The following is a 16,772-nucleotide window of genomic DNA, read 5'->3' as shown; positions in this document are numbered from 1 at the left end:
GTACCAAAATTTTTCTAAAATTATAATTTTTAAATCACATTATATTCTATACAGTTATATTTATTTATAACATTATTATTTTGTTTATAATGTTACAGTTTACATTTTTAATATGATATAGTATCGTTAATGTAATCGATAAGAACTGTCATCAAATATCAAAACGGTAATATAAGGCAGTGTGCAATTTTAACGTTAGTTATCTTTATCCAACTTACACAAATTACATATTTTTCATTTCATTGATAATTGGTGTAGTTAACCTGAAATTTGTATAATTTTTCTTTAAAAATGTATATGAAAACGTAAGTTTTATTCATATAAACTGTACAAAAAAGTCATTACAAAATAATTTGTACTTTGCATTCGAATTCCCAAAAATGTAAATCTATAAAATTTAATTTTAAATTATTTATATAGAACTTCTCTGAAAAATTAAAAATTGTTTATGTGGAACACTCTGGTCTAGTAAAAGATGGTAAATAAAATATTATCTGTAACATGGAACCAGGCTTTATGTATAATGTCAAATGACTGTGTGTCAAACACAAACATCACACATCACGAAAAGAGTACACAGTTGACATGCGTAGTCGTTAACCAATCAGAAGAAAGAATTTGACGCGTACCATGCGTACAAGCATACGTACGCGACGGCAGTTGGAGTGGTTGGAAGTTAACGAGTAGAGCGCAATACACGTCAGGGCTCTTATTTTGATTCGTGGAGGGGGCTCACCTCGAAGAAACGGGTGGCTGAGTCCGAAGGATTTGCCAGGAAAAGAAGTGAAGGATTATAGGTTTGATAATAATAAGATTAAACATGATACATGCTGAAAATGGGGATGTTGTATATTTGGAACAGTTAAAAAATCCAATGGAGAGCGACGCGACAGAGAAGGCAGTGTCAAAAAAGTGCGAGGGGCAGCTGTCTTCGATAAATGCAAACAGCTGTTCGTCCTACAAAGGTGCAAATCGTTCGATAGAAATGGCGCAAGAGGACAATAATCTGTGCTGGAATAACCTTCCCAGCATCATTCTACAGGAAATATTCTCATATTTACCATACAACTGCCGGTTACGAGCCTCCCAGGTAATCTTCAATTTTTTTCCCCTCAAGGCCGTTTAAATTCTGACCAACATAGTGGGTAATTAAACCACTCTCTGTGTTGAGGTTTATTTTCTCTCTCTTTCTTTCTCTCTCTCTCCCCCTCTCTCTCACTCTGTTCTGTTTATTATATACTCTGAATATTAATTTTAAGCATTCATTTTATTTGATAGTTATATTGTTTTATACAGTTAAATAAAGAAAAAGGACAAGTGAGAAACTATTTAGAAACTTACAAAAAGTTAGTTACCAAAAAGTAGTTAAATATTAATTTCGTATGTTTCCATTCTTAGCCTTTGAAATCATCCTTTAATGTTTTTTATGTTTTAATATAAGACTGAATTGTTTTGAGCTGTGATACTTTTAAAATATATGTCCTACATATTTATCATTTGTTTACGTCTTTGGATATTATAGGTTTTATAGATTTGTTTAATAGAAATGATTTATTCAAATTAATTTGCATAGGTGTGCAAAAATTGGAGATGCGCTCTATTTCATCCTCATTTTTGGAAAAAGATCACATTTGTCCTGAAAGATGAAGACAGTGTATCATGGACTAGGTATGTAAAGTTTTCTATACATGTGTAAAATTTTTAAACATTTAAGATTCTACTTCTTTCTTTATTTTTTTTTTTTTTTTTAGATGCCTGGCAAGCAATTTCGAACTTAGTGTGCAAGAAGTTACAATCATCTGTGATATATCAAATTATTGTGCGAAAGAAACGTTAGCCCTCTTGAAAAAGCTAAGATATAATAGGCAACTTCGTAAATTGTTTTTGGAACCTGTCACTAGTACATTCGAATATGAAGATAGTACAAAATGCACTAAAGCATTGATTTCTTCCCTTATAAGCATTATAAAGAAATCCGATTGTTTAGAAGCTCTAAGTCTGGGATGCATAGAAGATTTAATAGGAAATGCCAGACAAATTGTGGTACATTTGCGTAACTACCAGGCAAAGCATTTGAAAACTCTTGCTTTGGCATCTGTTAAGGATGATCCTGATGATTTTAACATTTTCAATGCTGGTTATGGACATCTGTTCGATTCATTTGCTAGATTATCTATTTTAACATTGGATTATGAGTTCCTAACCAATTCTTTGCTAAAGGCATTGGACAGTGGTACGATGGAAAGGCTTGTAATTCATGTGCATGGTTGGCATTATCAGTTTACGGGAACAGCTGACGGTAGTTGGCAAAGTTTTGTTCAAAAGAAGTAAGTATTAGTATAGTTAATTTATCGTTGTTTTAATGCAATGAAAAATTACTTATTACGTTTCTTCAATTTCAGTCCGAAATGCGAGCTGCGACTAAATCTTCTACATTCTTATGTTGGTATTGAAAAATTAGATACAAATATACTTCGTCCTTCCATGCCACTTACACATTTAAAAGTACTATTTTGTGAAAATGTTAATATTAGAGCATTGCATCGATTATCCAGGTGGTATTCGCTTACTTTAAAATCTTTAATATGGATTGATTCAGTACAACCTGTAGCAAAAAGCATACCAGCAACATATGACCCAAATGATCCTCATAGGTAAGATGCATTGTTTTATGTTATAATTTTACTCTTTAACTTTTTTATTAATGTATAAATTTAATACTATGCTGCAGCCCGGATCCACTAGTATTAGTTGCATGGAAGTGTACCAAACTTGTGGAAATTGTATTCATAGGCCACAAATATCATCAAGAAAATTTGTTGGCTATTGCACGCCTACGCGGAGATTCGCTTAAGTCGTTAGTATTTGCACAAAGATTCATTTCAACTGATGTTGAATCTTGGCATAAGGCTGAAGCTATTACACATGTAAGCCTCTATCTACAATATTGATATTTCTAAATATAGATTTTGATTTAACAAAACTATTACTAAATGATTTTACGAATTCTTTTTAATTGGGTTTTAATTATATAGGAAATAAAAGAAATAATGGGGAGCCAGTGGAAACCAATGAGCGATGAAGATTTACCTGCAGTTGTTAAAAATCCTTTCGAAGGTGATAGCAGGGAAGTTATCATGCCTTTGGTCCTCCAAGACCAAAAGTAAATTTTTATTTGCACCAAGGAAACATTACTCCCCGATACCATACATTACTAATCGACATCATCAACAATTTCTGGGCGGGCTACACTCTCAGAAGTAAAGTTATAAAGTTATATCCTTTATTTTTTTATAAGAATTGTTTTTACGAGAACTATGGATGTAACATCAAATGGTGGACATGTGTAAATTCGTAGTTTAAAATCAGTAGTTGATGGATATGTTGCCTATCAGGTAAGGATCACACAGTTCCAGTGTGTAAACAGCGAGGGTAAAAACGCACACAAGTTCTCCTTTATAATGATTTTATTAGTTCTTATGAGGATATGATAAGCTATAGTTAAAATATGTCTTTCTTGAGTCCGTGATGAGGTACCTAAATTAAGTACGTATCACCCCCTATTTTTGTTTATCGAAACGAATATCAAAGTATTTCGTTGATTTTTCTTACGAAAAATCATTTGTGGTGCAATGACGTTTTATTGCTAACAGTGGTGATCCCAAAACGATCAAAATAAGAGAGATAATAACAATTAGTGATCGTTCCTCTCATCGATGAATATTAGTGAGAAAAAAAGCATATGTAATATACGAGTGTAATAATATCCTTGATAGATATTAAGAATGAAAGCATTACAAGACGATCAAGGTCTCACCTAAACGGACCTTCGATGTGACGTATACCTGTTGATATCACGGGAAAATAATTTCGAATATGTGTGAAGGGGAATACTACCAATTAAAATCAACGCGAAACAAGAAGAACAAGATTAGATGAGAGAAAGAACCGATCTCACGATGTTCCACTGGAAAGCGTAACGAAATTCCAAATGTATGTAAGTAGAAATATGTTAACAAATATTTTTCCAATTCTATGGGAAATTTAGATCGAAGCGAGCGCCAAGAGCATGCAGTGTAAGAAAAAGTAACTAAATGAAAAAAAATTAAAATATGTTGGACTTCGTAAAAAGAGAGTTTGCGATTGAGTTGCGATAAAACAAAAGATGCACTCAGAAGTATAAGAAGTCGAACAGCGATCCGAGGTTATTTTTAATACCAAAACCAATCGGACGCTCTTGTACAAATATTAAATGAATGTGTGCCGAGAAGAGTGCGGTTGATTTGGTGGTACAAACAGTTAGACATACAGCAAACACACAATTTTTGTGTGTCGCTTCAGTAAAAAAAAAAAGAAAGAAAGAAAGAGAATATCGATGATATTAATGAAGAACTGTGCGACCTCCAAGTACCGTCTTTTCACCGTGCTCTTAGCGACCGCTGAAAACGAACACAATTATAGGTTTATCTATAAAAAACAAATCAGAGGAATTAGCTGCTAATTGTGTATGTGTATATGTATGTATATCTGTATTATCTATCGAACTTTAAACGTTAACATTCAGATGCCACATGCATCTATTTCTGTCGTGCGATTAATAATGACGATTTCGAAGATTTAAAAGAAACATGAAAATGAAAGAAAACGATTCACAAACACAAAGAATAATACCAAAATAGCACTCTTATACAGTTTATTATTCTGAAAGGTTATTTACTTTTTTCGAGTCCTTGTATAATTATTATATCGTCGTGTACTTGTAGTCACGTGTACTATTGCTTTTTATATGTGGTTCTGTACATATACATCCATGCGTTTAAAATATTGGACACGCGCAGAAATCGCGGAGTTGCGCCCGAATTTAATGCAAGGAAAAAAAAGGAAAGTAAGAAAGAAGAATGAGATAAAGGGAAAAGCAATATATAACGGATTATCTGAGAGAAAGAGAAAAGGACAAAAATGAATCGATTGAGAGCTAGGCACAAATAATGAGAAAACTATTTCTTTAAACAATTTAAAACTGTTATACAAAATGAACGGGCCTTAACCCTCGAACTCGCGAACGGCGGTAGCTAGATAAATTCTGATCCATGCAATTCAGTTACATTATTATTATTATTATTATTATTATTGTTGTTGTTGTTGTTGTTGTTGTTGTTGTTAGTAGTAGTAGTATTAGTATTAGTATTATTATTATTTTTTTTTTCTATACAAACAAAACAGCTAGATCTTACCATTTGTGTTTCCAAATTAAAAGAAAACTCAAGAAATGATTGACTATAATAATAAATATAATAATTATGATAAAATTATAGTAAATTATAACTAAAGAAAATAGATTATGAAAGTATCTTGTAGCACACCATTTCACTACGAAGCAAATGGAGTTAACGTTAAGTCAAGTTAACGAGTGTTTGTTTACTCTTTTCACTATTTTGTTTTATCATTACAAAGTAAATATTTGATGCTCGAGTCAGGAATGATCTAGCAACCGCCAAGCGAGGGTTAACATGTATCGCATGTACCTGAGTCGCGGTAAGGATAAATCTGCCGAAAAAAATTTGACACGCGACAGCCATCACTGAAGAATATTAGTTACCTTAATGGACATTTTTCGGCGATTTGTTGGAACACCTACTTGTTTCTCGCCAAAAAATGACTGACAAGTTAAGGTATAACTCATGCCCTTTCATTTCGTATTCCATGCGCGTGTATTTTTTGAAGTCAGCAAATTTTTACAAAACGGTGAATCGACGGTTATTCATTATCTATATATAGAAAAAACATTCTCGCGAACTCATTGTTCGCCGACCATTGACGTTGTGCGGACGGGCCAGATGTTATTTACAACGTCTTTTTTCTCTTTTCTTTTTTTATTCCTCGTATATATATTTTTGTCGTTTTTATTACTATTACTATTATTATTATTAATATTATTTTCTTTTTGTTTTTTAATCAAACGAAGTCCCGCATAAGCAGTATATACTCGCGGGCGCGGTGCCCGACGTGTGAGTCGAGAGAGAGAGAGAGAGAGAGAGCGAGAGAGAACAGTGTGAAAGAACATATGACGTTGTGAAAATAATGATAACGTATGAAAGAGAACGAAATTTAAACGAGAAAAGATGAGATATGCGTTCGGATGTAAGAACGAAAGTTATCCAAATGAGTAAAAATAGCAAGCAAACAAACAAACGTCAGGTGATACGTAGTACCATCTCTGCGAATCCTGTGTACAAAGTCATATAGAAGAAGAAGACAATTCGGTATTCGTGCGGTCGCTTAACCAAATGGACACAACCCAACTATACGCATATATATCGATATAAACGCGAATGACAAACCAAGCATAAGACTGAACCTACTGGGAAAGGTATAACCACAGTTAGGCGGTCCGCACGTCTAGCCAACGTCCGACCTCATATTCATAAAACAAGGACGATCCCGACTAAACGGAAAGCATCGTTCGCGAGTCGCGTTGGAACGAATTTGTTCACATCGATTTTACCTATTGTCGATAACGCTTGTCTCGATGATTGTTGCTCGTCTTTCCTTTCTTAGGTCTCTTAGCTTTCCGTCTTAGCTCGTGGCCCTCGTCGATTCGCCCCCTGATTGACTCACGCGGACATCAATTTATGAATATGCGAGTCGTTAAGAAAAATAATTAAAAAGTAAAAAAAAGAAACAAAGGGGTGGTGCATCAGCTAGTGTTTAGATCGGATAAGCGCCTCATTGAAGAGAAAGAGAGAGAGAAAGAAATAACGAAAGCTCACTCGAGGATGGTTCTCGTAGCCGATAAATACTAACCTATAAGACAGCCTGCCAAGAATCAAAATACTGTAAAATATCAAACGAACGCTAGCCAGTACAGAATGCTAAGATCTATTTTTTAAGAAGCGAATGTATATTTTTGTACTAAGGCAGGCCTTAGTGTGAATCGTGTATTCTTGCGCGTAATGGCAAGACGAGAGCTGTGATCATAATATCATTTTGGCTTAGCGAGAGAACATACAAAGACAAAAAAATTGAAGGGGAAAATAAAAGAGGAATACGAGAAGAAAATAACAGAAGTAACGCGACGATTACGCGTTCACGGAAAAAGCATAAAGAAAGAGATAATGAGGCGAATGTTCTCCTGCTAGCGTTATTACCAAGTGGGCTATAGATACAAAAGGGGTGGCGATAAATCGAGAACAAAACATCTGTGATAAAACATAAAATCTTAGAAAGGGTGCTCGAGAGAAAGAGAGAGAGAGAGAGAGAGAGAAAAGGTGGCGAAAGAGAGGAAATGAGAAAAAACAAGCGCGCGTTAAATGATATAATAAGAAAACCTAAAATAGGAAAAAGCGTTAAAACAAAATGCAACACAATAGGGGGGAATAATATAGGTAAACGACGGAACCCTACGTGTATTAGGGAAATGATACGCAAGACATGCAATTCCTACAAAAGAAAAACAAAATGTGTATAGAAGTGCTTTTAGAAGATCTATTGTGCGAAAATAATAATATTCGTCGTGCGTATGACTAATCGACAGATGGAGACTGTCTTTCGACGAGATAGCCCGGTCTAACTATTGTAGTGGTTACCGTCTTGTCGTATCCTTGTTTAAGGAGCGAACGCATTCGATCGTCATGTGGGTTTCGATGAACGCTCGCGCTATTATCTCAACGAGAAACATTCGACCGATGGGAAAAACTAATGAAGGGTTCTTGATGTTTGCGATTCTTCGAGTAATAAGGAAAGCCATACCATACTAAACTATATAGAACGTTACTTAAGCGAACCAGACATTCCACGCTACTGTCGGTTATATAGTATCGCAACGCTGTAGTATATATACATATATATACATATGTATAGTTAATTTAGTACTATGATTAATTTCAAGCAAAGAATAGTCGTTGTTGCGTTGATTCTGTAAAAAGATCTAATGATCTGTCCGCAGTCGACGTACACATATATACGTGTATTTCCATCAATTGTATTCGAAGCTACGCAAAGATCGTGGAACTATACCAAGAACTAAAACAAACCCGCCTTCATCATGCCCACATGATAACATAAAATCAGGACGTCGTACACCACGAGTAGTATTATAAGTTCCTAAAGAAAAGAAAAAAAAAAATATTTTACACTGCTTAAGTACGATAGAACGAAGCCGGCATTACGAATAACTCATCTCGCACGAACAAGGTGTTCAAGGCATTCGGTTCGATGTATGTAGTTCGTTAGATGATTCGTTCTGTTTTATGGGATTGTAAAACGCTTTTCAAACACAGCACCAGTAATGTTTTTCTTTTCTTGTCTTTTTTTATATATACATGTATATATATATATCTATCTCTCTATCTATCTATATAATATATACATATATGGATATATATGAATATCTATAATATATATATAGGTATATAGATATATAGATATATATTATATATAATTTACAAGTACGTGTATAATCCATTCCAATCGAACGAGGCGGGCGTTATGGAACGTAACGGTAAAAATGTAAAAATTGGAAAGGATGGTTCCGCATTGGACGAAGAAACTAAACAGGATAAAACTTTCGCGAAAGGCAAGGAAATATTATAGTATGTGTGTAAATGGTATCGTTCAAACGTCGTGTATATATATATATATACACACACATATATATAGATAAACAATGAACGACACATATAGACCGATAAACTCGATAGATAACATGAAAAACGCGGGTTAATAATTTTACGTAACGTTACTATATATATATATATTCTCGGTTATTTTATTACCGCCGTCTATTTCACTATAAAAGTTGAATCGTCTTGAGGTTTGTTCGAGAATCCGCACTGTGCAATAACCGACATAGACGACAAGGAGAGAGAAACGATATTCCGTAACTCCTCATTCGATACGTAACAAGTGCTTAGAAGGATATTTACCAAAACGCAGTGTTAGATATTTGTATATAAGTTAATAAGGGCTGAGGTAATAAAACGCGAGCAAGCTATTTTTTATCGTTGGATCGCGAGATAAGGCGGAACGAACTCCGCCGATAAAGTATCTTCCATGAGAATAAAAGAAGAGAGAAACATTTGCGAAGTAAAAAAATTAAGAAATTAGAAAACAAACAAACATGACTGGGCCCAAAATAAACGTCGCCGTGTTATATTTGTTCGTGAATTAATTGAAGTCCTAGCTCTATAGACGCATGTATATGTACCAAAAAGAAAAGAAAAAATTTGTAAGAAAGAAGGAAAGAGAAAAAGAAAAACACATACGATGTGATTAAGGATTTTTAATCACGGTTATTGTGTTTACTAAATTGGGATTTCGAAACTGGATAATGTTAAGCTCTGTCTGCACTGAAGCAAGAAAGAGGAACTCTTTTTCGTCCTTTGTTATTGCGTGTTGCAAAATATTTTCAACGAACAGCAACATTACAAAAATATTTTGTTCACACTGAAGCGATATTCGACAACAAGCAGCGACTTTCCCAAGAGACAAAAACAGTAATATAAAATTCACCGTTGTCGCTTCAGTGGAGACAGGGCTTTATATGACGCGTCTCACGCCGAACAACGATCACCCTGATGCCGGATCGTTCAAATTCGATTTAGTTTCTACGTTTTGCAATGTGTCGGGTCATTCTCCCCGTCGATAATAGTCGAGAAAGTACGAAACTCAAAACCGTTGTAGCATTTTATCAGTTACAATTAACAATATCCCGTGCACTAAAATACTTACAAGAATGCACATGAAAGACCGTTAGCCGATGGGATAACGTTATCTTGACGCGTTTGACACGTTATTAACCGCGTAACGCTCGAAAAATTTTTCAGCGGAGTATAGAATTATCGCTTCGCGTCGTATGAACATATTTCCCTGGCTCTTGATGCCATAGCGCCTTCGGAATTCACCGCTCGCTGATGTTTTATTCCGAGAAAAAAAAGAAACGCTCGAGATCGTTTCGTATTGATGATCCAAATATACTTTTCAACGTAAAACAGTGCTCAATCGGTTTCGTTCTCATCGAAGCGAGCTTGCATCGGTGTCGCGTCAGCGTTCCATATTTAACGAGACAAAATAATGTATAGTTTAGTAGTGCGTTACGAGATAGCGTTTAGTTTAATCTCTCTGTTGAGATATAGATCGATTCTTTCGTGCAATATCGCGTCTATATACAAATTTGCATTTTCAATTATATTCAGGGATTTGATCTATTTTTCGTCCGGTTAATACTTAACCTATTAAGGACCAAAGTTGGGTTAACGTAATGTTTTATATTTATAATTTCTATTTAAGCAATTCATATTATTAAATTTCATCCAATGCACATTGCAATTATAAAAAGAAGTTTCACGAATTTGCTCGATATATTTTTCGTTGCCATTTTTTCTTCCATATATATATATACACGTAAATCCTATAATTTTGTAAGATTTAAGGAAAGTAAAGTGTTTTATATTACTATATGATAAATTATTTTGTTTAAATTATAGAAAATCCCTTGGTGGGGAGAATAATTTACCTTATTTGTGCTTTATAATAATGTTGGTTTACACAATTTCAACACATTATTTTTCTACTTGGTTCTTAATCGGTTAATTTCACTACGTTCCGCAGGGGGCATGTCCATAGGAATATCGCTTCTATTGCGTACTTCGGGTGTAAGTCTATCTAATTCTTCCTTATAAGGACGCGTTTAACGGCGTATATTGTACGATTCCATTGCGGTTAATAGTTTAATCGGTTTCGCCGCGGTTTTTTAACAGTGCAATGTACGCGTGCTACACGTCCACCGCGTGCGAGTTAAAGTGTTAAATCGGACATTCTCTTCGCGTGATTTCAGACAAAGGGAGAGATAGACCGAAAAAACACGATGGTTACCATGTTGAATGCCACGGATAATATCGTGGCCTCTGTCACACTTTTTTAGTCGTCGTAGGCACAACGTGTTTCGAACCCATTTAGTGCACTTGGAAGTTTCTCACGTAGAATTCGATACACTATTGTAAAAGAAAAAAAACTACGTATAACTTTGTAAATGTTCTCTCCAAATATGTTCAACAAAAAAAAAAAAAGAAAGAAAAATGAAGTTGAATATATACATATACCTCGAGCGAAGAATTCGTTCTTCGGTCGAGCATTGATTTTTTCGTAATCTCGGTGTTTCAGAGGTTAATGTTTATACATAGTAACGACATATATGTGTGTAGTTGAATAACGTTTCGATCGAGTTAAAACAGTAACTCGTAAAGTGCGTAAAAACAGTGACTCGATGTTGTATCGCGTTAGAAAGATGAATGCAACGGTGTTTGGATTTGCTGTTTTCGAGACTGAACGTGCGATATCTAAACGCGTCAAGCGAGCCCTGTCTAGTGCACCTGTTCCATTATTTTCTTCCGCGTTGTTGATGACATTCTCCAATCTCAAGTCATTGATTTCTAACACGTATTTCGACGGTTCTTATGTTTTCAAGATATCTCGGAAGAAAGAGCATGACACGCGTAATGCAATACCACACGCTTATTTCTTCTTTGGTATTTCAACTTTATATTCGAATTATTCGTTTCCCTTTTATTTTCCAAGTACAGTAGGATCCCCTATAACACGAAAGATACGTTCTGTATTATATGAGACTCAAAGCGTAAAAGGTTAAAATTAAATAAAAAGTTTTTTGTTTAATATAATAGAAGATAATATGTATTTTAGTTTATTTTGAAACAGTAAAGTTTTCTTCATTATATGTATGGAACGTAACTTAAAATAAAAGTGTAGGTGAAGTTAAAATTTTATCACTTTCAGAATCACTTAAAATTAATTTCGACATCGCTTTTTGAATATTAGTAATTTTTTCGTCGATTAAATTTTTTTTAGTGTCAGGATTTGTATTTTTTTTATTGTAAACGTTTTTTCTGGTACTCTTTCCTTAAAAAGTATTTCATTTTGTTTTCATTCTTATTTTCTAAGTTATGTTATACAAGGGCAGTAGCAATTTTTTTATCACTTTATATGGTATCCTACTGTTTTTGGTTCTCCTAACGAATCTTTCTTTCATGATATCGATTCAACATCGAATTTAGGTAACGTTTAAAGAATTCGTAGAGTGTATCAACGTGTGATTCGCGGAAATAAATCAAATGTAACGCGAACAACTTTATTTTTTGCTGACGCGGTAAAAATCCAATGAAGGTTTAAACAGGGGCAAGGGTGGGAGGAAGAAAATCAAAGAAAGTCTCCTTTTACTGTTACTTGCGATTCGTCGCGAAATGTTGTCTAAAAAGGAACCAATCTCCATGTAATATGTATCTCTACGTATTAATATATATATATATATATATACTTATAATCGCTATTGTTTTTCTTTTTCCAAGCTATTTTATTTGATGATACGAAGCTGGCAAAGAAAATGTGTATGTGTGCGTGTGTGTGTGTGAACGATGCTTACGAGACGCTTCTTTCGAGTCCTCAAGGTCGTTGCTTGAATTTAACTCGGCAAATCGATTACAAAACCGACTTTGCGTTTACGCTCGTGTTTTCCGTGTGTAATCGAAACTCGTAGCGCCGCGAACGAGTGGTATCGTAAACATCGGTGTGTCTCTATTATTAAAGTCGTCTAGTATTTATTAAACGACGTTTCTAAAATCCGGATAAGAAGAGAAGGAAACTTGTTGTATATCGGATTAAAAATGAAAATGAAACGGAGTTCCATTACTTTTTTCTTAATACTTTTTTCTATTCATTGAACAACAGATGTTATTTACGCTTCATACAGTTGAACTCTCGCTGCCGAGCGTCCAGTGTTCAACCTAAGCTCATGTCACGAATTCGACTTTTAAAGTAAACCATGAAGAGGGTATTTAATTTCCAATATCTTCTCAATAGAATGCGGATTTTCATGGAAGTTTATGAAAAATTAAAATAATAGATGTTTGATAGAAATTTGTTTCGCTCATTAAATATTAAATATGACGATTAACTATAATTTGAATGCCTTATGTATTTTTACGTATTACATGAATTCTATGCATTTTGATATCTCCAAGCTTTCTATGAGTGCACAAACATCCGCAATCTACTTTTCAGTATGTAATTATTTTTTGTAATCGAAAAAATATTACAAAATATGTCAAACAATACTCAGGGTGCTGTATCGTAGCGAGAGATTCGATTCTTATGGCGTTATAATATGTAAGGTACAAAACGATTGGACGTGTCTCGATGCAGGAGACATTATTGTATTCGCTGTCCATATCTGCCGAACGTCAATGGGCGTTTACTGCACGCGCCGATCGGCTCGAAATTCTTGCCTCCTGCGAACCGTTACGAGAACGCGCATTTCGGCACCGAGAGAGTCTATACACCTAATGGAACGCCGTGGAAAGTGAATCAATACGAATAGTGGAAGATGCAAAAGAGCCATGTAACTCGAAGTCGATCTTAACACGTTAGCTGCCACGGTGGTCATCGATGACCCACGTTTTACTAAACTTTTTAGAATGATTAAGATAAGATAAGTTTCATGGATTTTCAGCAAAGTTTCAGCAAATTTTCAACAATGTGAATGGTTTAGATAACATTATCAGAAAAAGGTACACAATTACAATGTATGTAACATTTTTAAAAACTTGAATGTTATGGTTAGACCGGATTTTTATGCAAATTTATATTTTTGAGAATAGAATTAAAAAAGTAAAACCTCGGTAGAAAATTGTTTTACCTACAAAGTATTACAAAAAACACTATACTTTGGATATTTTATATATTTTTTCATGTTATGTACATTTTGTGCAGTTTTTAACTTTCAAATTTCTTATAGGTAAACGCATAAAAATTCACAATTATATTTTCTATGTATAGGTATAATTATGGTGTGTTGCAGCTCTCAACTTAAAATATAATATAGAATTCGCATGGTAGTCAACGTGTTAATCCAGTCAACAAAGCATTTTTAATGGATAGTGTATTGAACTCATTATTCGTGAGACACGAGTTACATAGATAGGGAGAGGATTTTTCATTGCAACATTTTGATGTTGATATCGTATAAACGTTGCAAAATGAAGTTCGCTGTCCTCGACCTTTCGCGGTCCTACTTCTCTGTTTTTTGCACGTGAAAAACTCGTTTCCGCTGTAGTTCACATGGCAATGTGGGAAACAGAAAAAGGAAAACAAGACGAAAACCCATCGTGCCTCACGGTTACCTTACGAGCGTAATATAGAAGGAAAGTGTATAGGATAGGCACGCTTGTTTGGAGCAATTAATACCCAGGTACATGTATTCCGACTATCGATGTGTATATATATATGTAGCCGCGGAACGTTCGCGAAGCCGACTATACATTCGTCGGTATTCAACGTGGTACCTGATTTTGTAACATTCTCTTCTTCGTGCGATCAACTTAGTGGCAAAGTAGGCGGAATTATTATTGGACAACGGAAAAGTCGACACACATCTCGACATGTATACAGTAGCTTACCATATTTGAACATTTAGTATGGAAAACTTTTATGTACATGCTATATCTGTTACATAAAACATTTTCAAATTTCATTATCACTGATATCATAATGAAACACGGCTGTCATGATTGTATTGGTAAAATTATTGAAATCAATCTGAAAATGTATATAGAAGTTACAAAATATCCATTAATTTAGAATAATTTAAATAATACATTAAATAATACCAAAATAATACTGAAATTGGTTGTTTAAATACCTTGTGACCTTTACGAAATATGTATATACTTATAGGTTTTATGTACATTTTCAGATTTGTTTTATGCTTTACCAATATAGTCATGATCATCGGACCTCATTACAGTAATGAAATTTCAGAATACTTCATACATACATAATGTATTCATAAAAGGTTTCTAAAAGTGAACTATTATAAGCATATACATATTATATTATATGTAGAGATACCCGCACACGAACTACATATATGTAGATATCACACACACACACACACACACACACACACACACACACACACACACACACACACACACACACACGTACGCGCATATGTGTTCACCATATTATCCGTTTTTCCATTTTCGTATTCCGGTAAAACCACTTCAAAGATGCATACGAATTAGGGAAGCCGGGCAATAAACAAATATCGAAATATCAACTGTATAAATATAAATTTATATGTATATCTTTACTTGAGAAATATTTTCTTTTTGAAGAAAATTTTTTTAGATATTCAACATTTTTTATAATATCGTTAAAATAGTGAAAGATACCGATTTTTGTCGAATTCTCCGCTTGCCCGTATGTCTGTTCCACTCCTGTTGAGCGACATAGAATGATGATAAAGTAATTTGCATACGGTACGTTCCTTTTTGAAAATACGTACTTTTATTCCTCGATTCGTTTTGTAATCTGTTGCAGCGAAGTATGTGTATTTGTAAATACTCGTGTATTGCGCCTGTTGTCCTTCCGATCAAGCTACAACGCCAACTTTTCCTATCATTCGTGACAGAAGAGTTTCCATCTTCGTGTTCCTGAAAGTGTACCTTTCTTGTACTGAAAAGGTATATTTCGAGGAGAAGAACCGGAACTGATCGTTGGAACATTTGTCACGAACGATTTGAGAATCGATCATTCGTAACACAGCTGTAATTGTCCACGATCATTAACGACTGCCCATTTCTGTTGTTCCTCATCTTTTTCTTTCGTACGTGGACTACATAACCTCCGAACAAGCATTTGTAACATACAAAACTGTTAATATCGTCGCGTAAAAGAAAAGAAAAGAAACAAATATCAGTATTCTTTCAACTTCAACATCCCGTAGAATTGTACGCCGGTCTATGATTTATACACTACTTCTTTGATTATAGAAATCAAATGTTTTCGCAAGTATCAATCAATTTTTAAAAATGTATCGATCGATTAATAAATTGTGCATGGCATAAAGTGACTTGTGTTGTGTTTGCCTCTGTACCTGTTGATATCTATCAATAATTGATAAGGGAAGGTAAAGTTAGAATTAAAAATTTGTATTTGAATAGCTTTTTACTTATGATTAATACCATTTGTTTATAATAATCTTTTGTGAAATTTATTTTTTCTGAAAAGTTTGTCCCAATGAGAATGTAAGCTTTACAGCGTTATCTTTTAGCTTCTTATGATAGTTAATCCGATTACCATTTATCTGCTATTAGGTGTTTCAATGTCAAATTCCAAGTAAACAGAAACATTTTCGTCAACCCTTTTTTCCTAAGTTCAAAGTATATAATTATGAGAATTTAAGTAAATATACATGGCGAAACTTATTTTTGATAATAGTATCGAAAAATAAATTTGCATTGTACATTATCATCATGAATCATTAATTAATCATGTTATTGTAAAGGTCAGAAGCAAATTGGAAATTTTCAAAAAATATTATATTTGTAGTAACAATGGTTATAGTCATTTTATGATTAAATTTATTCATAAATTTGTTCCAATTCTTCTTGGTAATTAAAAAATATCTTTATAATAGGCATAAAGTATCTATTGTTAACAAAAAGGAAGGATACATTTTATATATTTATTTTTACAATTTTTGTTTTATCAAATCATCTAGTTTTTGTTTTGAACATTATCACACATTTATTTCACACGTCTTATACAATTACACAAAATACAAGATAAGAATTATCTTATTATTTGAAACTGCCTACACTTCATAGCTGCCTAGATTTAACAAGAATACAATCACGCATCGTTCATAAAAAAAACAAGCGTGATGATCATCATACATAGCGAGGCTTATTCACACGGTC

General features: G+C 33.9%; 1 protein-coding gene across 1 annotated transcript; it reads left to right on the top strand.

Annotated features, from left to right (window-relative positions):
- The first annotated feature begins 667 nt into the window (after window positions 1-667).
- On the top strand, window positions 668-15,922 carry LOC132916764 (F-box only protein 33). The gene is made up of 6 exons (XM_060977081.1): window positions 668-1,090; window positions 1,574-1,668; window positions 1,752-2,327; window positions 2,403-2,654; window positions 2,732-2,927; window positions 3,036-15,922. Exons 1-6 carry the CDS (start codon window positions 821-823, stop codon window positions 3,165-3,167), a joined length of 1,521 nt encoding a protein of 506 aa, XP_060833064.1. The 5' UTR covers window positions 668-820; the 3' UTR covers window positions 3,168-15,922.
- The last annotated feature ends 850 nt before the right edge of the window (window positions 15,923-16,772 follow it).

Source organism: Bombus pascuorum, chromosome 2 (assembly GCF_905332965.1).
Source record: "Bombus pascuorum chromosome 2, iyBomPasc1.1, whole genome shotgun sequence".
NCBI lineage: Eukaryota > Metazoa > Arthropoda > Insecta > Hymenoptera > Apidae > Bombus > Bombus pascuorum.
This window is presented reverse-complemented; position numbering and strand designations above follow the sequence as displayed.

Coding starts and splice junctions, on each gene's coding strand:
- LOC132916764 (XM_060977081.1), top strand. CDS start 821: ATGATACATGCTGAAAATGGGGATGTTGTATATTTGGAACAGTTAAAA. Junction 1,091..1,573: donor GCCGGTTACGAGCCTCCCAG/GTAATCTTCAAT, acceptor TAATTTGCATAG/GTGTGCAAAAATTGGAGATG. Junction 2,928..3,035: donor AGGCTGAAGCTATTACACAT/GTAAGCCTCTAT, acceptor TTAATTATATAG/GAAATAAAAGAAATAATGGG.